At 34.5% G+C, this 27,935-nt stretch overlaps 4 protein-coding genes across 6 annotated transcripts; 1 reads left to right on the plus strand and 3 right to left on the minus strand.

Annotated features, from left to right (window-relative positions):
- Positions 1–2,149: 2,149 nt before the first annotated feature.
- LOC130979317 (cytochrome P450 704C1-like) lies at positions 2,150–4,995 on the minus strand. Its single transcript, XM_057902735.1, has 6 exons — positions 4,641–4,995; positions 3,928–4,143; positions 3,532–3,819; positions 3,118–3,435; positions 2,560–2,763; positions 2,150–2,458 (listed from the first exon to the last, which is right to left on the minus strand). Exons 1-6 carry the CDS (start codon positions 4,929–4,931, stop codon positions 2,261–2,263), a joined length of 1,515 nt encoding a protein of 504 aa, XP_057758718.1. The 5' UTR covers positions 4,932–4,995; the 3' UTR covers positions 2,150–2,260.
- Positions 4,996–5,509: 514 nt separating this feature from the next.
- LOC130979960 (cytochrome P450 704C1-like) lies at positions 5,510–8,974 on the minus strand. Of its 3 annotated transcripts, none has more exons than XM_057903532.1 (7): positions 8,955–8,974; positions 7,655–7,926; positions 7,078–7,293; positions 6,701–6,991; positions 6,289–6,609; positions 5,972–6,175; positions 5,511–5,885 (listed from the first exon to the last, which is right to left on the minus strand). In XM_057903532.1, the coding sequence occupies exons 2-7, from the start codon at positions 7,778–7,780 to the stop codon at positions 5,706–5,708; spliced, it is 1,338 nt and encodes a 445-aa protein (XP_057759515.1). In that variant the 5' UTR covers positions 7,781–7,926; positions 8,955–8,974; the 3' UTR covers positions 5,511–5,705. The 3 variants fall into 3 exon arrangements, with proteins under 3 accessions (XP_057759513.1, XP_057759515.1, XP_057759514.1); XM_057903531.1 differs by lacking the exon at positions 8,955–8,974 and adding an exon at positions 8,024–8,110; XM_057903530.1 differs by lacking the exon at positions 8,955–8,974 and having other exon boundaries at positions 5,510–5,885; positions 7,655–8,013.
- Positions 8,975–9,040: 66 nt separating this feature from the next.
- On the minus strand, positions 9,041–10,939 carry LOC130979958 (pentatricopeptide repeat-containing protein At5g66520-like). The gene has a single exon (XM_057903529.1). The coding sequence runs from the start codon at positions 10,877–10,879 to the stop codon at positions 9,278–9,280; it is 1,602 nt and encodes a 533-aa protein (XP_057759512.1). The 5' UTR covers positions 10,880–10,939; the 3' UTR covers positions 9,041–9,277.
- Positions 10,940–17,965: 7,026 nt separating this feature from the next.
- On the plus strand, positions 17,966–26,770 carry LOC130981064 (uncharacterized). The gene is made up of 13 exons (XM_057904701.1): positions 17,966–18,173; positions 18,258–18,338; positions 18,604–18,789; positions 18,876–18,956; positions 19,121–19,228; positions 21,715–21,774; positions 21,961–22,020; positions 22,127–22,565; positions 22,684–23,098; positions 23,189–23,606; positions 23,726–24,268; positions 24,407–24,805; positions 25,335–26,770. Exons 1-13 carry the CDS (start codon positions 17,966–17,968, stop codon positions 26,768–26,770), a joined length of 4,434 nt encoding a protein of 1,477 aa, XP_057760684.1.
- The last annotated feature ends 1,165 nt before the right edge of the window (positions 26,771–27,935 follow it).

The following is a 27,935-nucleotide window of genomic DNA, read 5'->3' on the forward strand; positions in this document are numbered from 1 at the left end:
CTTTGATAAGCCATAATTTGACTTTCGAACTCCCAAATTATTTCAAGCTTGTTTCAAATAAAAATTGGGTTCATGAAGTTTACACCGTTCAAAAAACGGATGAAAAATGTTTTAATACGAAAAAGTTATGCGCGTCGAAAGTTTGAAGGGTAAGGATGAAATTCTGCAGCATTCAAAATTTTTGCTAATCTGCAGGTCTTGTGTACGCGACCACTGCACGTGATTCGACCAACCTCTACGGGTTGGGCATCTCATGTACGCGAGCAGGGTGCTTGCGTACGCGAGGAAGAAAAACACGCTGACGCGTACGCGTGGCCCACGTGTACGCGTGACCCCTGAAATCAGCAAAGTGAGTTTTGTATTTTAAAATATAATTATGAACATCTAAACCTCTATTATCACTCTTTTTGCCCCTAAACCTTAGATGTATACTTAGTGATAAGGTGAAGTTAGGAAGAGGTGATAGCTTGCAAGAGAAAAAAGTTTGAAAATATGATGAATCTTGATTGAGAAGTGTGAAAGTGTTATGGAATTGATGAACATTTGCGATAATGATATGATGATTGATGATTGAATTGATTTGGAATAAATGAATATATGTTTGAGATACTTGGGCAGTAATAAGAACTGCGGTTTGTCCTACTTGCTCCAGGTCAATGCTTGAGATACATGGGTAATAGCAAAGATGGTGGTTCGTCCCGCTTGCTCCAGGTCAGAGATTGTGACGCCTGGGCAATAGCAAGGGTTGTGGTTCGTTCCACTTGCTCCAGGTTGAGCTTTTAAATACTCGTCTGGGTAGTAGCCACAGTAATGATTACCACTGGCTCTGGGTTAAGCAGGTAGTAGTAAGGGGGTTGTAGTTCAAACTCACTTGCTCTGCAATGGGTGTTTCTGTCCATGGTTAGCTATCATGACGTGTCGAGTTGGCTATATAACTGACAGATGATATAATCAGTCATAAGACAGGCATTCATCATATGTATTTGTATGTTTTATTTGAGTGTGCATTATCTTGGCTTGATTAATTGTTTATTCATGTTAATTGCTAACTGCCAACTTGTTATATAAGTTTTCTGTATGTGCTTGACTTGTCTGTTTTGCTTGTCTATGTACTGGAGTTGGAGGACTGGAGAAAAGACGGAGGATTGATGGTTTTGATTAGATGTTGATCAAGTTTAGAACATTAGAGACCTACCCTCGTTTATTGTTTCAACTTTATTACCTTTAAGTTTTATAATTTGAGTGTCGGCGGTCTAGGATTGCCTCTGGTTTTTTCGGGACCTTATTTATTATATATGTGGGCACCTTAACCATACTGAGAACTCTCAGTTCTCACCCGATATGATATTGTTGTTTTCAGATGCAGGTTGAGATGCACCTCGATGAGCGTCTGGAGTTCCCTCTGCAAGCAAAGTTGGTTATCCTAGGATTACTATATTTTGTTTTATGCTATGTATATATGTATATAGTTTCTCCACCCTTGTGTTTTGTATTTTGTCTTTCCTAGAGGTTGACTTGGAGACATAGGTGTTTTGTCATATATTTAGGGTTACTCTTTTGGGTTATATATATATTTGCTTTGGCCAGTTTTAGTTTTAATTTCACAAGCCAAGACAGAAGCCTTGCTATATGTATCTTTGGAATTCTTCTCTCATATTTATCTCTTACGCGAGTGATGCGATTCTCTGTTAAAGGCTTTGCTTAACTTTTTTTCACAGGCTTCTAGTTAAAATTCCTTTCAACTATTATTACATATATATTTTTTTTTACTTTTAGACGTCGTAATACTTTACCACCTCAGTTTTATGATTTAAGCATAAGACTCTGTGTGGTAGGGTGTTACAGTGATCAACCAGTTGGACTAAAAATTGAGAGCATCAAATGTTAAATCGTGATCATTTATTATCAATAAATTAAATCAATGATTATAAATTTAATACGGACTTCAAAGCCACATCTACAATAGACACCTCCTTTTTTCTTCCTGTTACTCGATGCTTTTTCTTGTATTGATGAACTATTTGTTGTTCTAACTTGTCATGCGTTTTCTCTTTCAAATTGTTGAGTGAATCTTGCTATGTATTTTTTTCCCCGTTCTTTCTTAAACTCCCAAATAAGTTACTGAATACTGATTGATGCTTGTAAATCATTGCTTTCATATATTTGTTTTCCCATTCTTGTTATGCAAATACATAACAATTTGGCACAACAATTCTGTTTTCTTAGTGTACAATACAATGAGAATAAAGCATTCTGATATCTATGAATTTGAATATCCAAATCTTCTATAAGCATACAGATGCAGACCTCCATCCAGATGCAGAGTAAGTGAAGTTCTATAATGTATTGATTTGTGTTCATCAACCAACTTGAATTTGTAGCTGCCTAAGAGGATAGCAGAGAAGATTTTCATCTGTCTGTATGAGAAATCCTTCCCAAGACAAACTCTTGGACCTGCCTGTGGAATCAACAACCAAAATATATATAAATTTCTATTCTTTCAACGTTTTTTGTTCGCTAAGAAAACTATTTTGAAGTGATATCATATCAAGCTCTGACCTGGAAAGCTGTGAATTTGAAAGGGCTTTCTTGCTGAAACTTTCCATCTATGTCAAGCCACCTTTCTGGTTTGAACTCTTCAGCATCATCACCCCACAATGATTTCATCCTTCCCATGGCATAAGGTTGGTATGCCACAACATCACCTTTCTTCACATAGAATCCATCTGGCCACACATCATCTGAGAAACAAATCTTTGCGTCCTGCCATACAAGCATTGAACCAAATCGTTAAAAAAATCGAATCCCAAACATACTATAGAAGATTAGGCAACCATTTTTCACTCTCTAAAGATTAAGATCACTAGCAAAATTACCCCAGAAAGATTGATAATTATCCCGTCGTACCTAAAGGGTTGATTTCAACAGCTAAAATGGTGGTATACTTGTTACTAAAATCAAACATTTTAATCTCTTGATTACCACGGCATAATTATCAATCTTTGCAGAAAAATTTTGCTAGAAATTAATCTTTCAAGGATAAAAAGGGTGCCTTAGTCTGATTGTTTTAAAAAAGAATCTTTTCTTCTTTTCATGTGGTTATGTTGTATCATTCACCCATGGAACAGCAGGGTAGAGTCTTAGTGTCTCTGTCAAAGCTGCATGTAGATACTGCATTTTTTCAAGAGCTTCTTCAGTTATATTAGCTGCAAACTCCTCAGGCTTTGAAAAATCTGATAACCCTGTTGCATCTTTGACTTCTTGTGCAATCTTTTCCTGCACATGAGGAAGCTTGGATAGCCTGTAAAGGAACCATGAGAGAGTAGTGGCTGTTGTATCTTTTCCAGCTATGATGAAACTCAGGATGATGTCTTTCAGGTACTTCGGATCGGTCTCATCCAATTCTAAAAACCTTGACAAAAGGTCTTTCCTCACCTGACAAAAGAAAACATGTAGTGCCAATGAATATCTTCAATGATTTTCTATAACTATCAACAAATAAGTTTTTGTCTTGTGAATTTATTTACTTACAGGCTTATCATCTTGATTATGGACTTTTTCAGTCTTGCTTTTAATCACATTATACACAAATTCATCTACAACTCTGACATGTTTCTTTAGTAAAGCTTCTTGTCCTATGTTCAAAAACCGCTTTGCCTTCCAGAAAACGTCGATATACCTAAGTATAGTAATTGCACTTGCATCATCAAAAGAACTAGAGAATTTGGTGCCTTCTTCATATGTTCCACCCATAGTGTCCAGTTCTACACCAAGTATTATATTAAATACTGAGTCCATGGTTGATTTGAAAAGTAAGTCCTGCCAATAAGAACTTTTCTTACATCAATGTGTAACAAACTCAAATAATAACCAAAGTCGTTTAAATAAATGTTATAGAAGTATATCTATCCATTTGAAGAGTCCTACTTGGATTTCAATTGCTTGATTTGAGATTGCTGCTTCAGACACTATTGCAGCAAGTTTTTTAGCATTCGCTTTGAAAACTGAACTGCTGTAATCTCTCAAAAGCTTGGAGGAAAATTGATAGCTTGCTGCCTTTCTCTGATGTCTCCACTTTTCTCCATCCACTGTGAATATCCCATCTCCCAATAGGTCCCTCAGTATTTCATACTGATGTCGTCCCTGAAACAAGTTATAGGAACTTTCTAGACTCAAGCATCGAGACTATGTCACGGATTCAACAATATATTGTATTTTCCAGTATAGGTTGGGGAATAGATATTTCATATGTTCATCAAGAAGATATGAAATATTTAAAATGTAGGAATTAACTAGGAATTGCATAATTTGGAACCTTAAGTCTGACTTCTGAACTTCCTCTCCTTCCAGGTTTATGCTATAACTATGCAAACTTAAATAACCAACTTTTCTTTCTAGCCACAAAATTATCATATATCTGAACTTGTCTAGTTCTGTTTTTGAATAACTAATTCTTTTATAACTGATTTTGATGTAAAGTATTTATGTTTGGTTGTAACTATTCTGAAAGTAAAAAATATCACTTTTGCAAAAGAAACAATTCTAGAGGCTAGAACTGATTTTGCAAATTAGCAAACATGCACAAAAATAACCAAATATTGAGGATCTAACTTTGACACTTTGTAGAGTTGATTTAGTACCTTGCCATAGTTTGAAAAATTTGTCTTGAGGATATATTCCACATTTGTGGGGTCTGAAGTGTACACTTCACTGCTTGATAAGCTAAGCAGCCTATAACTGCTGTGCTTTCTTGCAAGATCTGTCATGTAATCATGTAGCCTGTTGAAGTTGACAAGTTGGTGGAAAACAGTTCCTGCAATGGGGTGGCGTTTTCTTCTCCGGCCATGTTTTTTGGCAACTAACACTGCTATAATTAAGGCTAGAACTGCTGCAGCTAGATATTTGAAATCAAGGCTAAAATAATCTAACATTTTGGCTCAGCAGAAGACTATTTACTACAAAATTTTGATAATGAAGAAACTAGAATACTTATAACAACAGAATTATTTATAATATTTTTCATAGAAAGGTATTTAAACACTATGTTTGTCACCTACTGTTCTACCACCCTGTCATTTTATAATATTTTGTTTCAAGGTCATAATTTACATACTGGTATCGTGCTAGCTGCAATTACAGACAAGAAGAAAACAATGAAAATTCATAAGGGATAACGCAGTGTGAAACCATATTTTATTAGTAAGGCACTCACATGGTCAAATTTTTTAAGTGTGTGAAGACAACATTGGATGGTGGTGCAAGATAGTTTAATCTATAGGATCATTTTCATATCATTATATAGTTCTGTTATTTTATAATATCTTGAGAGCTACCTGGAAAATATTTGTACTACTTGGACTAGATCAACATAGAAACATGCATATGATTCACACGTGTATGATTCAGTATTAATAATGCCAATGGTAACTTCATAACTTCAGAGTACAATATAAATTGCAGCCATAGAAAGAAACGTTCCATATATATAATATATTAAATATTTTAATTTATTGAATAAGGACATACAAAGTTGTCTTTGTGAACATAGTTTTATATAACTGATATATGAAAGCTAATACATCTTCTGCAATGCAAGATTTTGTTCTTACTTATCCTTATTTTTTCTTAAATTAAGAATCTACGAAGCATATTAAGAATATTCCAAACATAAATGATCGTAATGTAGTAGTAGCACATAGTGGACCCTATCTGTGGGAGGCATGCACATGAAGACCACCATCAATGTGCAGAGTCAGCATAACCATATAATTAACTTCTTCGTTTTTGAAAGCAAGCTTGAATTTGTAGCCATGACAAAGAACAGCAGCAAAAACCTTCATCTGTCTGTAGGCAAAATCTTTTCCTAGACATATTCTTGGTCCTGCCTGCATAATGACAAGAAGAAAATCAAACTTTGAGAATTCAAGAAAAGATTGTTCTGTAAAATATATCATACTTTGCACTAGCTAACCTGAAAGGCTGTGAACTTGAAAGAACTCTGTTGTTGGAAAGCTCCATTCTGATCAAGCCATCTCTCCGGACGGAATTCCTCGGCATCATTTCCCCATAGGAATTCCATCCTGCCCATGGCATATGGTAAATAAGATACCATGTCACCTCTCTTCACACTGAATCCATCTGGCAGAGTTTCATCTGATAAACAAAGTTTACCATCCTGTAACAGCAACAAAGAAGAAATTTTCAACAATTGTGATAGCAAACATGTTTTTTCACTATGTTATTTTGGAAATGAAAGGTAGTTCTATATATATTGCATAGGTTCATCACCACAGGAACAGCCGGGTAGAGTCTAAGTGTCTCGGTCAAAGCAGCATGCAAATAGTTCATCTTTTGAAGAGTCCCTTCAGTTAAGGCATTTGTAATTTCATCAATATTACAAGTGTTCTTCAACTTTGTAGTATCTCTGACTTCTTGTGCAATTTTTTCTTGGACATGAGGATTCTTGCAGAGCAAGTAAAGGAACCAGGAAAGAGTAACAGCTGTTGTGTCTCTTCCTGCAATTATGAAGCTAAGGATAATGTCTCTTAAGTACTTTGGATCTGTCTCTTCCAATGCCAGAAACCTTGACACCAAGTCTGCTTTTATCATCTGTCATGAGATGTCATTTTTCAATGTAGAATTGTTATAGAAACTTTGAAAGTTAAGTGATGCAAGAGGGAAGTTTTTAAGTCCTACTCACATGTGAATCATGTTGAGGCTTTTGGATTTGCTCAGTCCTTTTTCTGATAAGTTCATACACAAATTCATCAACAACTTTAATTCGGTTCCTCAGTACTGCTTCTGATCCGATATTGAGGAACCGCTTGATCTTCCATAAGATATCAACATACCGGTATAGGGTTAGGCCACTCGCTTCATCAAAGGCATTGGAGAATTTGGTGCCTTCTTCATATGTTCCACACATTGTGTCCAAGTCTACACCAATGATGATCTTAAACACTTGGTCTAAGGTGGCTTTCATAAACAAATCCTGCCAATAAAAATCATGCAACATGAGATTAATAAGTAAGTTCCTTTAAAATGGATTAAATTAAAAACCATGTACCAAAATCTTACTTGGAAGTCAATTGCTTTATTTGATATAGCAGCTTCTGAAACAACTCTTGCAAGTGTTACTGCATTAGATTGAAACACTTGAAGGCTAAAATCTTTCACAGCTTTGGTGGAGATTTCTTGGGTTGCCACTTTCCTCTGATGTTGCCACTTTTCTCCATCTACCGTGAAAATTCCATCACCTAAAAGATCTGTCAAAATACCATGGTGGTACCACCCCTGCAACAGAATAGAAACTCAAACATTAAGAAATTCGGTTTTGGTTGAATAACTGCATAAGGCAGAATAGACATATTTTATTTTAATCAGTAGAGAAATTAAAAAATAAAAAATTATAGAATGTAAAAAGGAAAGAATTTGATGAAGGCCTATATCATAGGAATTCGACAGAGTTTTACATCAGTTGTCAAAGGCCTATTATAACTTTCTTCTTTGATCCAGGTTTAGGACTGACTATCTCTAACAATATCATCCATGTCTGAGGCAAAACAACTGTTGTTGCAAGCTTGAAATGATGCAATTTCATATAATAAAGTGTTGTACCAAAAACAAAATTGAATTATACCAAAATATGCAATACCTTCCCATAGTTTGCAAAGTTTGTTTTGAGGATATACTCAACATTCACAGGGTCTGCAGTGTAAACCTCATTCCTGAATAAGCTAAGCAACCGATAAGTCTTGTGTTTTTTTGCATGGTCAGTCATGAAATCATGCAGCCTATGGAAGTTGAAAAACTGGTCTAACACAGTGCCTCCAATCACATGCTGCTTTCCTTTCCTGCTATGGAACCTTTTGAAACTAGTTTGCAGTGCAAAGAATATTAAAGCTATAGTTGCAACAAGTGCTACAGCTGCAGACACAGGTTCAGAATGAAAATTTAAGAATCTCATAATGTAATAACTACACAGAACTTAATAGGATCAAGATACTTTGCAAGTGGGAGGTACCTAGCAGGTTATCTCTATATATAGAGGGATAAATTATTTATCTAAATAAATGAGTAATTAAGCATTGCTTATTTTTCTTTACTTATTTTCAGTAGATATTATGATAATTCCAGCATGCTACTTTGTTTTTAATGTCTTTTTTCTTTCCAGAATTGTATGTACTAAAAGCTTTTACTCCGACAGATAAGTACGCAGATATTTTAGGCACACAAATAAGGTTTTTCATAAGCCTGAAAAACTCATGTGGAAAGATACAAACCATTCATCCAACTTGTATTCCCCTTATTGTGTTACCTAATCAAATGTGCCTGCTTGAGAGGATAAAATAATTCTTCTAATAATTTGTAAGACAAGTCAATATGGTTGATTTTGATTGTCATTGAAAGTATGAATTTTTGTGACATGAAGAGAATGTCTGTAATTCTTTGTGTGAAAATAAGATAAAGCAAGTATTTTAGAATGGTTTATATTTTAAGTTATTAAACTATTAATTTTATTTAGTAAGTAAAATGGACCTAAAACTTTATTTAACCTAATATGAAAAATATAACTATTTTTTAAACTATTCTGGCTATCAGAATTTTGATAAATGATGAAACTATGATATAGGCGAATGATGTTAAATAAATTCCTGTTTTGTTGTATCAAAAATCTAAATAAAAAGTAGAGTAATTTTTTTTGTTCAATTTTAATTAATCTATTTTGTCTTCTATTTATCTTGAGTCCTTATCAAAATGCAAAGTTAAAAGATATGTTAATGAATTGTTATCATGGTATAAATATCTTTGTCTTAATGCACATGTTGAGCAATGAACATTAGCCGCCAGGCCTACTAATTGTTGGCCTAATAGGTGATAATGACAAGCTGTCTAAAATTCAATGTTGTTTGATATTTGCCATCACAACTAACAACAAAACTTAAGTACTTAACTGTCTCCTCTTTTAGCATACTTGATCTATTGTAGTTATTGCCTCAGATTATAGTCATTTTCTGCCACCAGATGGTTATGCATATAACAACTTCCATTACCAATACATGGTGAGTGAATATGAAAGCAAACACAACCCCTTTTTTCAAGTCCAATGGATGAGGATTTCATCAAGAAAGAGTTCATAACACAGAAGCAATGCTATTCAAAATAACAAAACTTAAGGTGGCCATAATCATTAAAACAATCACACATTCTGCTGTGACTGATAATTACACTCTGCAGATTTCTTCGTATAACCAATGAAAGTGTGCATCTTCAGATATCATGTCTTCATCTCATTACTTAATTTACTTAAGACAAATACTAATTCTTTCGTTAGAAGTTCAGATGATCTTCCAACTGAAAATTCATGAACCACACCGTTGATTTCAATCATGCTACACCCCGGGATTTCCTTTTTAATTCCTCTTTCTTTCATTAAGTTTCTAATTCTTTTGGCAGCATCAAACCTGCCAGCTTTTCCATATATGTCACACAAGTTCATATAGAAAGCATGATTTTCAGGTTGCAACTCTATCAAATGCAGAGCAACTCTTTCTCCTAATTCTATATTCCCATGCATTTGACATCCTCCAAGTAATGCACCCCAGACATAAACATCCGGCTTCATTGGCATGCTTCTTATGAGCATCTCCGCCTCCTCGAAGAGCCTGGCTCGACTAAGAATATCGACCATGCAAGCATAGTGATACACTTGTGGTTCAATCGAGTAAACATGTTTCATTATATCGAAGCATCGCCGACCTTTATCAACCAAACCAGAATGAGCACAAGCTGACAATAATCCAACAAATGTCACATGGTTAGGCCTCACTCCAGCTCTCTCCATCTCTGAAAAGCAGTCAAGAGCCTTCCAACCTAATCCATGAAGAGAAAATACCGAAATCATAGCTGTCCATGCCGACCCATCCTTTTCAGGCATTTCCTTGAAGATCTCAAAAGCTTCCTGCACGTGCCCACACTTTCCATACATAGTGATAAGAGCTGTTCCAATTACCACATCACACTCTATGATACTTCTTCTCAGGTAACCATGCACCCATTTCCCATGGTCAATAGCTCCAAGTTGAGCACAAGCTGAAAGGACACTAGCCACTGTAGTCTTGTCAGGTTTATCGGAATCATCATTTGAAAACAGCAGCATCTCATGGAAAAGTTCCAGTGACTCCATTGCCCTGCCACCTTGAGCCAACCCAGTAATAATCGAATTCCATGTTATGATATTCTTCCTCTTCATCTTCCTAAACAAATCCAATGCCATATCAAGTTCTCCATTTCTCAAACACCCTATAACCATTGAGTTCCAAGTGACAAGATCTGTAACAGGCATTTCATCAAACAACTTGCTGGCATTTTTCAACAGGCCACATGCCATGTACAATCCTATCAAAGAATTCCCAACAAAAACATCATTCAAAAACCCAAACTTGATCACTTGGGAATGAAGAACATGGCCAGTGGAACCATCCAGCCTCCTAGTGCAAGCCTTCACAAGGAAAGGGAAAGTGAGTGAATTAGGGTCAATGTTCCTGCAAAGCATTTTCTTATACAGCATCAAAGCCCTGCAAAAATGGCATCCATTACCTCCTTCCATGTCAGCATATGCTCTGATCATGATGTTATAGACACGAATATCAGGGTTCTTGATCATGTGAAAAACATTGCTGGCGTAGCTGAAAGAACCCCAATTTGAAAAGGAGCAAAAGAAAAGAGCACGGGTAATGAGGTGATACTGGTCAGCATTCGATAAAGTTGGTGACTTTAGAATGTGGGTGTGGATTCTTTTGAGCTCTCTTAAGTTCTTGCATTCTTCGATCATTCTGGAAAGTGTGTTCTTCATTATTAAGTACATATGATTGTTCATTTTTGAATTTTGGGAATAATTTCCTCAATGTTATCTCCCAACTTAAACATTCTTAACTTATGTTAGTCATAACCGTGGTTTTGTCATAGAACGACATAGTAAAATGAACTTATGAAGACCAATTTGACTTTGATGACCAAATTAAAAGGCGAGTATAATTTTATCGGTTATTTTTTGTGTATATTAAAATTAGTTATTAAAATTAAATATTAGTATCTATTTATCTATATATTATAGGAGAGTAGTAGTTGATTGTTCAATCGACAAGTGGTGCGCTGAGTGATTGACACGTGGACAACATAAAAAATTGTAATGTCATATCTATTGAACCTGAAATGAAGAATAAAAAATAATAGTTATTAAATTATCAAATCTCGAAATGAATAAAAAATAATTGTTATTAGAATGACAGAAACAGACATTTTATGTCTTTGAGATTCAGACTTCACTATAAAAAGGAGCATGCATCTAATGTTCATACTTCAATCTTTCTACACATCACTTCTTCCAGTTTGAAAAAAGTGTCAAAGGCTAGCTGATTGTAGTGTTTCTCCTTTACCAAGCTAACCATGGCTGAATCGTTTGATATGTTGATGGATGTCAGTCCGAAAAAGCTTGCATGGAACTTTTTGGTCCATGTTGTTCGTTTGTGGAAAGCTCCTAGCCGGTACAATCCTAAGGAGATCAATAGCATTGAAATGGTTCTTCAAGATAGTCAGGCAAGTAATATTAATTAAATATAAACTACATGATCTTATACATTCACATATGCATTCCAAACTGAGCTGTATTTACTATCTTACAGGGAGGGAGGATCCAAACTTCGGTCCCTAAGGCGTTGGTACGTAGATGGAATGATAACATTGATGAGTTCAAGATGTATAAAATGTCAAATTTCATTGTTGTAGACAAGAGAGAAAAAACCAAGACATCTATGAATCGGTGGACCTTAAATTTCTCTCACCGAACTGTGGTGCTCTTGGTGGAGAATCCAACTTTTCCACTTCAAGCGTTTCGATTAACGTAAATTTCAGAATTGTTGAATGCTGACAGGATCAATGACTCTCAATTAGTAGGTGAGGCGAATACATTTTCACTTCCTTAGGGTATAACTCATAACTACCTAACAATAAGTTGGAAATCGCAGATATTATGAGTGAAGTGGTTGGAAAGGAAGATCCCAAGGAACTCATCACAAGCAAAGGGAAGGAAACGAAGCGTCTAGCTATTTTGGTTGAAGATCTTGAGTAAGTTGTGTTCGTGAATTATAGTGACATAATATAGGTTGTGTTATAATGATAATAAGGGTTAAACCTGTTTAATCACACTGATTTGCAGTAATTATCGTATTGGGTGTGTGTTGTTTGGGGACATGGTTGATCAAATACTACCATACCTAGATGATGGAAGAGTTGAACCATTGATAGTGGTCTTGCAGTTCTTCCGACCGAATAGATGGAATGGTATGAATCTAAACCCTTTATCCTATACTATATAAATACAATGTACACATTAAGTGATGTTAGAAATACACAATTCTTTGTATTTTTAAAGAGTGTTAACTAAATTAAAAACGTTATATATTATGAGCCCAAAGAGTTTTTTTTTTTACAAGTTAATATTATAGTTTAGTAGAAAAAATAACCACCAATATAAGCTTAACCCGAAAAAATTTTCTAACTGAATGGTATCATAATATTATATAATTTTTGGCAGAACTTATATATATATATATATATATATATATATATATATATATATATAGCTAAAATTTTGTTATTTGGTGATACTAAATTTTATAATTTTCTTTCACACATGAGTTAATTAAATCGTTTCATTATTTTAACTTGGGGTCAAATCTAATTTTTTTATGGGGGTATATATATGCACACATTTACTGTCTAACATTTTTTAAGAATGATAGTATGGGTACTTGATCCCACAAAAATTCACATAGATGCATAATTAATTTTAATATATCTTTAAATTGTATCCCAAGTAAAGGTTGTTTCTTAAAAAAAGTGATAATACCATGAATGGTTAACCGATTTAGACCACTTATCTGTAAATTCGAAAGTGGACAACAGTTGGATTCAATTATATTTATATGTGGTAGCAGGTAAAGCAAAATCTCTATCACACATATAGGAGAAAATATGCATACAATGATAAAAATGTCACCCGTCTACAACTATCAAAGGACATGATTAAAGCTGTCTTAATGTTTTAGTGAAATGCAGGACTTTGTTCAAAGTCGGTTTCTTTGGGAAACGATTAAAGAAAGCCTGGACTATCCTGAGAGTTTAAATGATGATTAAGGTAATAGTAGATAGGGTGGCTCATTTTGACACACATCAAGAGCCTCAACATTTTAAATCAATGCTGATCAGATACGCTGCACTTAAATCTGAGGTATCAACTTGACACATCATAAGATATTTCAAAGTGACTAAAGCTCAAAATGGTGAAGTAGGATTGAAATGAAGCATTTTTTTTCTGAAAAATTTCAATTAAATAAACGAGTTGAATGCAGTGAGTTGGTATAGTCTGAATTAGACAAAATGGCACACCTTCTTATAATATAACATGATAAATAAAGATGAATACTTCATCGTAAATCTGTCAAATTTAAGCAATTATCTGTATATTTATCCCCATCTTTGTTTACATGGGGTTCTGTTCAAACAAGACTGCTATTACCTTTTTTGAAAAGAGACTTTGTCCAAGCCAAAATTATGCAAACTAATGATGTGAAACACAATTAGTGCATTGACCCAGTAAAACCATAAGGACCATCGAAAAAAATGCAATGTTGATATGTTCCCAGGATTTGCATTAATTCACTAACAAAGAGAAGGCAAAAATGCATTTTATCGGGAATATAGCAGCAGGCAATATTTAAATAAATATAAAAAAAACTCAACATAAAGTAGGACATTGCAACATGAGATAATGTAGCACCTTATGAATCATACCTGTTGAGGTATGTAGTCAAATAAGTTGTCATTTCTATTTGTGCAACTGTAAAAGAATAAAGAGGTGTGTGATCTCTATTTTTGTATTTAGATACTTTTAAGAGATAAATATAAATTGTGGATCATGATTAACAAGGCATACAATACAGTCGGGCTTTCAGTTACATGAGAAGACTTAACATTATAAAACATATTCCACTAAAAAATTATTTCTCATACCAAGTTATAAAACCAGTAATGGTGAACCTTATCTAGCAAATGCCAATAATATCCAATGGTCATTCAATTATGATGCAATAACATATAATACACAATGGGTATGACACATACATAGGCTAATGACACATAGAATGAAAAACAGGTCACCAATCTATTGAAAGAACTTGATTAAAGATTTCGTGATTGATTAACCAAATATAAGACTCATTGGAGAACTTATTCACAATCATAGGTTCTAAAGTGCTGCTTCCAATACACCCTTAGCAGTTTCTAATAGAAGGAGTTTAGGTGCCGAAAGAGTGCCCAAGAGAGAAGACTTATAGTTAAATACTTTAATTAGCTAATGTCCCTAATATCCAATGGTCATTAAATTATGATGCAGTAACATGTAATGCAAAATGATTATCACACATGCATAGGGTAACGACACATATAGAGAATGATAAAAATCTCATCAATATAAAGAACTTTTTTAAAGTTTTCTTGATGGATTAATTAAATGCAAGACTCATGGCACAAGTCATACACAAAATTAGGTACTACTCTGTTGCTTCCAATACATCCTTAGCAGTTTCTAAAAGAAGTATATGAGGTGCCCCAAATAGTGCACAAATGACAAAAAGTGTAGATAAATACTTTTACCCATTAATGTTACTAATATTCAATGGTCATTAGATTTGCATGGATGATAAAGCAATTGGCTTGTGTTTATTATAGTAATCACAAAGCAATGTCTATTCATGCATAGAGTCAATATAATCTTATTTAAATATTTAATATAAATATCTTATTTTGCAGTTTGTTGTCTTACCCATTGCATGACACCTTCTAGATGTCAATATAAGCTATTGATATTCTCATTCAAAACATATATATGTCATGAGTTGTGAGAAAGGTTACAAGAACCATAATTTCTACTCAAAAACACTAAGAGCCATTAGCGGCTCCGTAATAAACTGTATATCTAGAATGAGTGACACTCCACCCAATATGAAAAAACTTCCACACCTTAGTGAGGATCTTATCTGGAAGATCATGGTGAAGGCAGATCCTAAGACAGTTGGACAGTGCAGAACGCTAAGCAAGGGTTGGAATTTCAGGCTGTGTACTAATTTGTTCGTGAAGGCAAACTATAAGGAAAACAAAGATCGAAGCAAGAGTGTGATCGTAGGCATTGGCTATCCCCCAGGTGATTACAACTCGATTTGGTTCGTTCGAGCGTATCTTCATTCGGGTTGCCAGGTTCAGTTCAATGTCCCAATGGATGCTAACCAATATGGCTTCTATTCAATCATTGGGTCTGAGAACGGAATCATATGCATAAAGATCTCATTGGGTGGCCTTAATTCTCGGCTTCTTATATGGAATCCAGTATCGGATAAGAGGCGGTACGTAACCGATGAAGCAAGCAAGCATTCCGCTCATGCCGTTTCTCTATATGCGTTTGGTTTTTTGGAGGACGAAATCGAGTACCGTATTGTGCATGTCTACAAGCATGCATTTAGACAAAGAAATATGTCATGGTCTCTTTACACTTCATTTGAACGAGAATGGACTCATTCCGGTATGTTTAAGAGTGATGTCCAGAAACTTGGGCCCAAATATATAGTGCACAATGGGATAGTCTATTGGATTGGGTGGCAGGGAGCTAATTTCTTTGAGCCAGCATCCATAGTCACGTTCAACCTCCGCATCCAGATGTTCCATGAGGCAAAGATCCCCCCAGACGTGCCATTTGATTACAACTCATTAACTTACTTCAACGATGGTGTCGGGTATATTTCATACCGTAATCTTGCATTCAGCAGGCAAGTCCTGGTCTGGCAAATGAAAAGAAATGGTGATCACAGCATCCATTGGGAGAGGATGATTAGAGTTTCTGGTCTTGGAATCCAATACACTCCTTCATTGTTCTTAGGCAATGACATAATAATAGTCATGGAGTGCAGAGACGGGTCAGGAAGTGCAAATGATGCCGTGCGAACAGACTTCCTGATTTCGAGGCTAAAATATATGGAATCAAGAAGGGAGCATTTGGTTCAACGCACATGGCAGGAACATGTTAACGTGAAGACAATTACAATGCATTCAGATGGGCTATACATGGTTTAGAGTTCTATGATCAATTTAGATGATCTTCCTGAGTTTTAAATGCAATTTATTTTGTTTAGTTTGCTTATTTAGACAATAGGGTAAAATATATGTAGTTAGATCCCTTGTGTTTCAATATAACCATCTATTGGGTTCGTTTTGATTTTGAAAGAGTTATCAATGTTAGTTTGTTAATCAATGTTATGCACTCTTCTAAATTTTGTAACAACTTAAAGGTTTAGGGTTTACAGGTTTCTTTATCATTTTATTTTTGATATTAAAGTCGTAGTATTGGTTGTAGCAGGTAATATATATGGTTAACTTCCTATATATACCCATTTGTATATACTTAATTTTTACATATTTATCTGTAAATTTATTAAGACATGCCACCTTAATTTAATATCCCTAATACTAAGTTGACAATGGTTATCTATTATCAATAATAAATACATTACCTAGATCTAACTAAACAGAATTGATTGATTACACTAATATCATTTTAACATAAAAAGTATATTCGGCTCATAAACAAGTTATCATATACTGGACTTTATAAATTTTGTATATGACATATTCACACCCAAGGCTAAGAATGACTTTAAACTACGGTTTGTAGACATGTACAATAACTAGGCCTTATAAGTACGATACCTGGGTTTTATAGAAAGAAATCATTGGCTGTGGATGATTTGAAAAACAGATAATATATTATGGATCATCTTTAAAAAGAAAGTTAGAATGCCTTGTGGAGGTGTGTTTAGTAATAGGTTGCTAAAATTAGTCTGATTTAATGACTATAAAAAAGATGCTACATAATTCATAATATATACCAATGATAGCTAATAATAGGGTAGTAAAAAAATGATTTCTAATTATATATCATATGAATTTAGTCTTACAGCATGGTATTTAACCGGTTTATATCAATAAAGGTTTAATATCATGATAGATGTGGAATAAAATAGTAACAATGAGGCCAATCAATGAACAATATAGTATTTTAAATTTTCACATAGGTTTGTAAGATCAACTTAACCGTATTAAAATTACCTGGCACACCCACACAACCATTATTACCAGTTAATTGTTACAGATACCAAAGCATAGCATGTGAAGAGAAAGAGAGATAAAAAAAAAACTAGACACAAGTGGAGCCTCCCACGGCAAAAGTGCTCAACAGTTAAAGCTGGGGAAGAAAACCTAACGCAATACAATCATCACAAGGACTAAATGCAGATATAGTTATGAGCGGAAGGCTACTAAAAGATATCCCACTGAACTCAAGGTCAAAAGGTATAAGTAAATGTAGATTTATTTTTCATAATGAGTTTTAGAATACAAAGTCAAAATATCTTGGTTCCATTTAGGTTAGTACGAATGGAACAAAGTTTAGTGTATACAGATCGAAGTACAATGATTTCTAACATAAATAAGACATGGTTTCTGGCATACATGTTTCTTTTGCTTATATTCTCTATGTTTGGAATATTAACAATCATGTTTAATCTGAAATGTGCAGAGATGGAGGAAAGAAACACGCTTAAAAATAAGAGAAAGGTTGATCAATTTTGTATGAATGAATGGTCAAGCAACAGAGAAATTCAAGGTACGAAATATGGATAACATGCTTTCATTTAACATAATATAAACGAACTTATTTTCATCACAGTTGGAAAATAGCTTATCCACAATAAGGTAAATTTCAGTTATAGTGTGTATACCACTACAAGAGTACCTTGAATATCTCTAAATAGTTGTATAAAATGGTGTTATAAGTGAGAAAGGTAACAAAAGTATCATGGTAGGGACTTTGTCATCAACATTATTATCGGCTGACTGGAGTCAGCCAGTTGATGATATGCAATGCAACAAAGGGGTTCAGATTAGCTCTAGCAATACCATTGGCAACTTTAGGTATTTTACCGAGAATAACAACCTACAAAACGATGAGATCTGGGAAAGCTTGGGAACAAAACCATATGTTCTAGCAGATATAACTAACACAGGTAATCTTATATTTTAGCAAAATAGAAATCAAAATCTTACTTAGATTATGGATAGGTAAACTAGAAAAGATCTTTATATGACAGATACTGCAAGACATGCTAGGATGGAACGAGCTAACAAGCTAGCCAAGAAAAAACAACGTGCAATAGAACATATACCTCAAGGTAAAGCCTGAATAAATAATGCTTTATTTCAGCTCTTGCTGCTATCCAATTATTAATGTGTAAATCGTGATCTAATTGTAAATCTGTGTGAATGGTGTGGGAAGGGATCTAACTGAAAACAGTTTGTGAAAAAATTATATGTATAGACCCAACTTAAGTTACATAACTATATACAAAGTGCAATAATAATTAATTGAATTTGTTCTTAAATCACTATAAGGTAATTATTGTTCACTTATGCCAAGTGTATTTTACTATTGCTTAGCGGCAAATTCAGCTATAGATTGTGTCATCACAGGGAATGTAACAGCTACTCTAGCAGATTGCACACTCTATCCAAGTATTGTTATGCAAACCATGAAGAGGGATGAATACAGTAACTTAGAAAACAACCAAAAATGGATATTGCTGCCATCAAATCTAGCAACACAAGACAATTTAAGAAGTATAGGTAATGGACTAATAGTAACAAACTACACATCCGACTAATTTATGCATTCTAAATATAGTAATTTAGCAAACATCTTTCATTGATAGACAATGCTAGGCATGCTAGGATGGAACGAGCGAACAAGCTAGCAAAGAAAAGACAACATATGGGAACGTCTTCCCCACAAGGTAGGAATTATAGAAAGTATGTTGTAGAATAACTTGCTTATTCCACTTGAGTTATAATAGGTACAGTTCAGAGTTACTATATATGAATCTGTGTGTCCTAACTTAGTCTGAGTTATCTTTTTTTGTATTAATTTATATGTTTTCTAACATGATAAAATTTGTAGTTGAGTTGGTTAACATTCAGAAGCAAAGGTTGATTGTGAATAAGGAAAACAACATATGTTCAAATGAAAATCAAGTGAATTGTGCTCCCAGAAATGGCCCATTTAAGGGTCAGTTTTATTTAATTATGGTCTATATATATATATAGGCTTGATACACAAATGGTAATCGAATTAGCTAATGAATCATACCAACTAACAAGTACTGTAAGATAAGTGCAAATCAAAGTTATATAACTTATCAAATTTGTATGTAAACGAAGGTACTAACGTTGGTCTCCATCCTTGGCCGATCATTCTTTCTCTCAATTTCCCCTTTCACCTATGCCTCCCACAGAGACACTGACTTTGTGCCTTCCAACTCTTCCCAATTTGCCATTTTTTACCACTCTGCTCAATCTTACCGCATTAGCATATGTCTATATGTTAGAAAATAATTAGACTTGATGTCCAAATACATACCACAGAAATCCTTGAATATTTAGGAAATAGCTTCCAATTAAATAGCTTGATCCACCTTCCCATAGTTATCATTTGTAGTGTATTATAAGATTTGTGGCAGTGTACCCAACTGGATCAAAATATCATAATTAGGGAGCACCCAAAATACATGTTATATTCAGTAAAATAGAAGACATGATTATTCAACAAATACTAAGCTAAAGTTATAAATCAGTCGTGCTTAAATTAAAAAAAAAAACTTATGGAACCCACACAAACATTCAATTCAAATGCCAACATAGTTGAAAGATTTTGTTCAAAGTGATAGTTTTCATACTAGATAATATCAAATAAGACTAGATAAGAGCAAAATATTATTCTACTACATTAATCAGGAGCCATGGGTTGCAACACTACTAAACGCAAAGAAATTCCACAATAGATAAGCTGCACATACTGTTAAAATTCATGAATAATTAGGAAATAGCTTCCAACCAAGCACAGAATCCATGCTAATGCTAAAATATACAAATCATACAAAGAGTATATGAATCTGTATAACAGTAAAAACTTACAGTAACCTATTTTACTTCATCAACCGAAAAAATTGTTCTATAGCACAAGTTTTCTGTCATAAAAGTAGGTGGGATCTGTGAATGGGTGAGTATCTTGAATAAAATTAGTACCCACTTTTATGTACTCATTTAAGAATCCCTCTATCATCTACTCTAGAGAGGTCAATCCCTTCAATTCATGAATCAATATATGATTCAGATTCACAAATTCAGTGAATGTTATCCTGTATTCATTTTGTACCAACTTTAAAGATGATATTTATTGAAGTCAAACATTTATACTAAGATGATATATATAAGTCAAACATTTATACTAAGGTTCACAACAACCCAAGATTAGATAATTGTAAGAAATATTTTAAATATAACAGTGTAGCAAATAAGTTATTTTTTTAAGTGTTTTTACTCCTCCCTTATATAAATTAATTCTATCCTCCCTTAACAGAAACCCGGGAATATTTAACCGACACCTTCGAAAAAGAGAAAAAAAATTGGCAGGACTGAAGTAATTAATCTCCAACACTTTGAAGCATCCATTGAAAGTTGAAACTTTTACTAAGTTTTCTAGATTCATAAAGTCATAGCATTAACCTGAAGGATGGTATCAATTCCATATTCTTTTCTCCACCTTAAGATGTCTTCCCACATTTGAATAGTCTTCTCAATGTCAAAGTCCTTTGCTTTCAGAAACCTACCACAGCCATAGTTAGCAATTTTTACATTCAGCTTGATCCACTGTTCCATAGTTAGCAGTTGTAGTTTATTACAAGATTTGATTGAGTATACCCAATTGGATCAAAACATGATAATCAAGGAGCACCTAAATACATGTGAATATATGTATAATAACAGACAAATGATGAACTAAGTTAAAGTTATAAACCAATTAAGCTTAAATTCAAGTATATATATTCTTATAGAACCCGCAGAAACAACCAATTCAAATGCCATCATGGTTGGGAGATTGTATTCGAAGTTATAGTTATCATACTAGCTAATATCAAAGAAGACTAGATAAGAAAAAAATGTAATCCTTAACACAGACATAGTTACTTTCGATGTGTTTGTATGCTTAAATGGTCTTATTCATTAATTAGGAATTATATCTAATAGCAAACTACCATGAAGTTTCCAGCTAGAAATATATGCTTAAATGGTCAATCTTATCGCATTAGCATATGTCTATATGTAAATCTCGAAGCCCTTGGAGATATTAACTCTGTGCCCTTTAACTTTACCCAAGTTGCCAGCTTCAACGACTCTGCTCAATATGTCCGATCTGCATTTGCCTACATTAATATGCGAAACTATAAGGCCTGCACCTTAATCTTTGTTTGCAGAATAAAACTTCAAAATCATGAAAACTACTAAATTCATATATGAGGTTTAAAAGTTACAACCAGAGAATTTAAACCCCCTAAATACTAAATAGATATAGAATACATGACACTTAAGCATTGATGTATGGTCCTAAACTCAATATCAACCAAGATTAGTTTATTATATGTGTTAGATATTTTTGTCATATCCGTTTATAAATAATGAAGAACTGCTTTTTGCCCCATTGTAAAATGGATGCAGAGCAGTCAAGGACTCGCAAAATAGGAATCACTGTCATACATCGACAAGAAAATAACAAAGGTACGATATTAAATGGCTATGAATTTCACTATCCAAAAACTGAATAGTTTACAAGTTCACTTAACTACAAAATTTAAGCCATTCTTAGCAATATACATCAGAATTAGGGAAAGATATTTAATAATACATATTAAATTTTGTCAAAGCCGTTCTAATAATGAAATGATCTTCCAATGCATGACACAGGTGGAAGGGCTTCAACAAGGGATGCTAGAGTTGCCAGTTGTAAGGAGCAGGCAAGCAAGGGTATGTTGAGAGATATTCAAAGGATAAATTTATTATTAAAACTGCAAATTATATTTATGCATGTAATTAATGGATTCTTCCGTACATGTTAATATTGAAATTTTAGAGTATTTGCACATGGGAGATGCAATGTATATATGCGAACACTGCTATGCCCTTTTTTGGTACGATGAAAGGATAAACAAAAGTTATAACACAGACCAACCAAAATTTACAATGTGTTGTAAAGGAGGTCAAGTCCAACTGCCACACCTACCAGAAGCACCAAAAGTTTTGTATGAGTTGTTGTTCAATAATAACCCCAAGAGCAAGCATTTTCGTGATAACATCAGGTCATATAATAGCATGTTTCAATTTACTTCAATGGGTGCCAAAATAGACCGCGGTATAAATACTTCTAGAGGTCCACCTACATTCATTCTTTGTGGCGAAAACTACCATCTAATAGGTAGCCTAATTCCACCAGAAGGGAATAATGCGAAATTCGCCCAATTATACATAGTTGATTCACAAGATGAGGTGCACAACCGGATGTCAGCTATCAGGCAAGTATCTATAACCTTTTTATTTTACTTAAAATATTTTCAAGGGTTTAGATCAAACTAATTAACCTTATATAATTGAGCGTTGTTTAAAAAACTTGACATTATTTAAAACATGCAGGGGTGAAGATAACAAAAACATAGATGAAGACATTGTAAGAGATCTTAAGAAGATGCTAAATGAAAAGAATGTGTTGGTGAAGGCATTCCGCATGGTTAGGGATTCAATGGGCAAAGAATCAAATTCAACAATTAAACTTAGACTATTGGGAAAAAGGGGAAAGGATGGTAGAAGATATAACTTACCATCAACAGATGAGGTTGCTGCATTGATTGTCGGTGATTTTGACATTGACAAGACAGACAGAGACATTGTTGTGGAGACACAGAGCGGAAGATTACAAAGGATTAATCAACTCAATCCAGCATATCTGGGATTACAATATCCCCTGCTATTTCCTTATGGCGAGGATGGATACAAGAAAGATATACCGCTAAACAAAAGACACCATAACCGTGGTAAAGGACGACAGGAGGTGTCAATGAGAGAATTTTTTGCTTTTCGTATACAAGAAAGACTAGCCGACGGATCTCCACTGTTATACTCAAGAAGACTCTTTTAACAGTTTTTGGTTGATGGGTACTCCATGATTGAGTCATCAAGGCTAAACTACATACGCAGTGACCAAGAGAAATTAAGGTGTGAGATGTACAAGGGAGTAAAGGAAGCAGTACTGAATGGAGAAACAACGCCGTCATCATGTGGCAAGCGTATAATATTGCCTTCGTCATTCACAGGTGGACCAAGATACATGATACAAAACTATCAGGATGCAATGGCAATATGTAAGGTTGTTGGTTATCCAGACCTCTTCATAACCTTCACGTGCAATCCGAAGTGGCCTGAGGTTGAAGACTTTTTGAACAATAGAGAGCTGAATCCACAAGATCGACCCGACATTGTTTGTAGGGTTTTCAAGGCAAAATTAGATACACTAATTAAAGATGTCCGAGCAAACAAAGTTTTTGGTAGAGTTGCTGCAGGTATGTCCAATCAAAACCAATTATGTCATGGTTCAAGTTTCCAATAGCAATAGCTGTAATGTTTTATGTATGATAGTCTATTTGTCATGGATTTGAATTTTTCATTATGAATCTTGCAGTGGTATACACAATCGAATTCCAGAAACGTGGGTTACCACATGCACACATTCTACTATTCTTACACAAGGATGACAAATTTCCCACTGCCGAAGATATTGATAAGATTATATCAGCTGAGATACCCGATAAAAAGATAGACCCGGAATACTTTGATGCAGTCGAAAAGCACATGATGCACGGTTCATGTGGAGTGGCAAGGAAAGATTCACCATGTATGGAAAATTCTAAATGCATTCGACACTTCCCTAAGAGGTTTGTTGAGAGTACTACTATCGACGATGATGGGTACCCGGTATACCGACGAAGAGAAGATGGAAAGACTATCAACAAATCAGGAGTCGCTCTTGACAATCGTTATGTTGTACCACACAATAGGTGTCTACTCATGAGATATGGTGCCCATATTAATGTTGAGTGGTGTAACCAGTCAAGATCTATTAAGTATTTGTTCAAATATGTGAACAAAGGTCATGACCGTGTAACGGCTTCATTTTATAAAAGTGCTGCAGACAAAGAGAACATGGATGACTATGATGAAGTCAGTATGTACTATGATTGCAGGTATATTTCTCCGTGTGAAGCTGCTTGGAGGATCTTTGGTTACAACATACACTACAGGGATCCCTCGGTTGTTCGTCTAGGATTTCACTTACCCGATGAATAAAACTTAATCTTTAAAGATAATGAAAAGCTCGATGATGTGATCCGAGAAGCATCTGTCAAGGAGTCTATGTTTCTCGGTTGGTTTCAAGCCAACAAGATCTACTCAGAAGCAAGGTCGCTCACTTATGCAGAATTTTCTACACATTTTGTGTGGAAGGCAAAGGAAAGGGTGTGGTTGCCTCGGAAGAGCCATGCTGTAATTGGAAGAATCTTCTTTGTGCATCCTGGATCTGGTGAGAGATATTACCTAAGGCTACTACTCAATTACGTTAGGGGACCAACTTGCTATGAAGACATTCGAACTATAGACGGTGTTGTATACTCATCATTCAAAGATGCATGTTATGCACGTGGTCTTTTAGATGATGATAAAAAATATGTTGAAGCAATAGTGGAAGCAAGTTATTGGGGCTCAGGTACATACTTAAGGAATCTTTTTGCTACATTGTTATTTTCCAATTCAATGGACAGACCCGAACATGTATAGGAAGAAACATAGACTTTATTATGTGATGACATACTTCATAGACAGAGGAGACTACTCGATAATCAAGGTATATATAAACTTTGTGGCATTATAAGAATAGTGTGATTAATTATGACATAAGAATTAACAGCTACATATTTATTGGTAGAATTTTTAAAATACAAGTGTATATCAATTTATGTACAACTAGCTATGGCTTGCTTAAACATATAACTTCATAATTAATAATAAATAGTATGAATAAAGAGGATATGAAAATAAGATTTAATAGACATGGTATTAGATTTATTAGTGATTTGGACTCATTTTATTAGATTCACTTTATTAAAGAAAATAAAATTTCAAAAAATTTGACCAATTGTTGGAAGCAAGGTTTTGCAAGTGTTTACGATTTGAGTTAACAATTTTTTCTTAATCATATACATGATTTGACATATATGTTGCTATTATGTACACAGAGTTAATCCTCACAGAAGACGAGATCAAAGATTTGACCCTAATGGAGATTGAGAATATACTTAACAAATACAACAAGAGTCTGAAAGATTTTCCACCAATGCCAATGCCAGATACAAACCAATGTAACAATTTATTGTATCCCAATGACATGAATAGGTTAATTTGCGATGAACTCAGATACGATCGGCAAAAACTAGCTGCAGAGCATGTAACCTACTTAGGACTATTAACTGATGAACAAAAAGAAGTATATAACAAAGTCATCACTGCAGTTCAAACCGGCAAAGGTGGAGTATTTTTCCTTTATGGGTACGGTGGGACAGGAAAAACATTTGTTTGGAAGACACTAGCTTCTGCATTGAGGTCTAGATCACATATTGTTCTAACAGTTGCATCTAGCGGGATAGCATCACTTTTGTTGCCTGGAGGCAGGACAGCTCACTCACGTTTCGCAATACCGCTTAACATAGATGAATTCTCAACATGTAATATTAAGCAAGGGAGTGCACTAGCTGAGCTTTTGATTAAGACAAAGTTGATAATTTGGGATGAGGCACCTATGGTAAATAGATTCTGTATTGAAGCTCTTGATAGGACCATGCGTGACATATTAAGGTTCAATAACAAAGATAGCTTGGAGCAGCCATTTGGAGGCAAGACAATTGTTTTTGGGGGAGATTTTCGCCAAATACTTCCATTCATCCCGAAAGGGTCTAGGCAAGAAATAGTCAATGCCACTATCAACTCATCATACTTGTGGGATGACTGCAAGCTTTTGACACTTTCAAAGAACATGCGCTTAAAATCAAGTGATTTAAATTCAAGGTCATTTGAGTCGAAAGAATTTGCTGATTGGATACTCAGTATTGGTGATGGCAGCCAAGGGTCACGATCGAATACAGGTGAAAAGGTTGTCATTCCTGATGACATATTGGTTTCCGATTGGGTAGACCCAATTGAAGCAATATGTAGAGTAACTTATCCTGAAAGCTTTTCAGGAAGAAATATTGACCAACAGATTGAAGATCGAGCTATCCTTGCACCAACACTACAGTTAGTTGATGAGATCAACAACTACATGATGAGTTTAAATCCGGCTGAAGCGCAAACATATTTTAGCTCTGATAAGGCATGTCCCACAGAGCCTAATAACGATTTATTGGCTTCAATACACACTCCTGAACTCCTAAACACAATCAAGTGCTCAGGTGTCCCTAACCATGAGTTAACACTAAAAGTTGGAACACCAATTATGCTGTTAAGAAACATTGACCACTCCGCAGGATTGTGCAATGGAACACGATTGGTTGTTACTAAACTTGGAAAACACATAATTGAAGCACGAACGTGTGCGGGCAAGAATAAGGGGCAAAAAGTGTTTATACCAAGGATGACACTAAGTCCTTCTGACCATCGAATACCATTCAAATTCTAACGGAGACAATTTCCTATTATGGTTTCATATGCGATGACTATAAACAAGAGCCAAGGTCAGTCATTATCAAAGGTTGGATTAATATTGAAGAAACCCGTATTCACACATGGCCAGCTCTATGTTGCTATCTCCAGGGTGACAAATAAGGAAGGACTCAAGATTTTGTTGTGTCATGATGATGATCAAAAGAAAGAAACAGAGAATGTCGTTTTCAAAGAAGTATTCAGAAACATATGTTGAACATTACAAGTATTCCAGGAAAAGATCCAGCAGTCATTGGTTACACAAACGAGGTACTTGCTCCTACCAACTAAGTTGTTGTTTCATGTTACAATTTTCTTAAAAAGCGATTTTAGGTGTAGAGAACTAAATCAGTATACAATCAGTGCCTTTGGCAGGATTTAACGAAAGTAAAACTATTCTGAAAAATATGTTTTGCATTATAGGAACTATATTACCTTTTTTGTCCAGCTAGAAGGTTTATTGGGGTGATATGCAATCTGATGTCCTCATTATAGCCCCACCCTGAAGTCAAACAAATGAGTAGTGTTACAAATAATGCCCATCGAGACCCTGTATAACTCTCAGTTAGCTACCGACACAATTTCAGTATAACAAACTAATGACAGTTGGATCTGTGCTTAATAATTTAGATACCTCTATAGAACAAATTTAATTTCATTGTACCATCCCTTTGATTAGGAAAATAATTAGACTTGATGTCCAAATACATACCACGGAAATCCTTGAATATTTAGGAAATAGCTTCCAATTAAATAGCTTGATCCACCTTCCCATAGTTATCATTTGTAGTGTATTATAAGATTTGTGGCAATGTACCCAACTGGATCAAAATATCATAATTAGGGAGCACCCAAAATACATGTTATATTCAGTAAAATAGAAGACATGATTATTCAACAAATACTAAGCTAAAGTTATAAATCAGTCGTGCTTAAATTAAAAAAAAAAAACTTATGGAACCCACACAAACATTCAATTCAAATGCCAACATAGTTGAAAGATTTTGTTCAAAGTGATAGTTTTCATACTAGATAATATCAAATAAGACTAGATAAGAGCAAAATATTATTCTACTACATTAATCAGGAGCCATGGGTTGCAACACTACTAAACGCAAAGAAATTCCACAATAGATAAGCTG

This window comes from Arachis stenosperma, chromosome 5 (assembly GCF_014773155.1).
Source record: "Arachis stenosperma cultivar V10309 chromosome 5, arast.V10309.gnm1.PFL2, whole genome shotgun sequence".
Taxonomy (NCBI): Eukaryota; Viridiplantae; Streptophyta; class Magnoliopsida; order Fabales; family Fabaceae; genus Arachis; species Arachis stenosperma.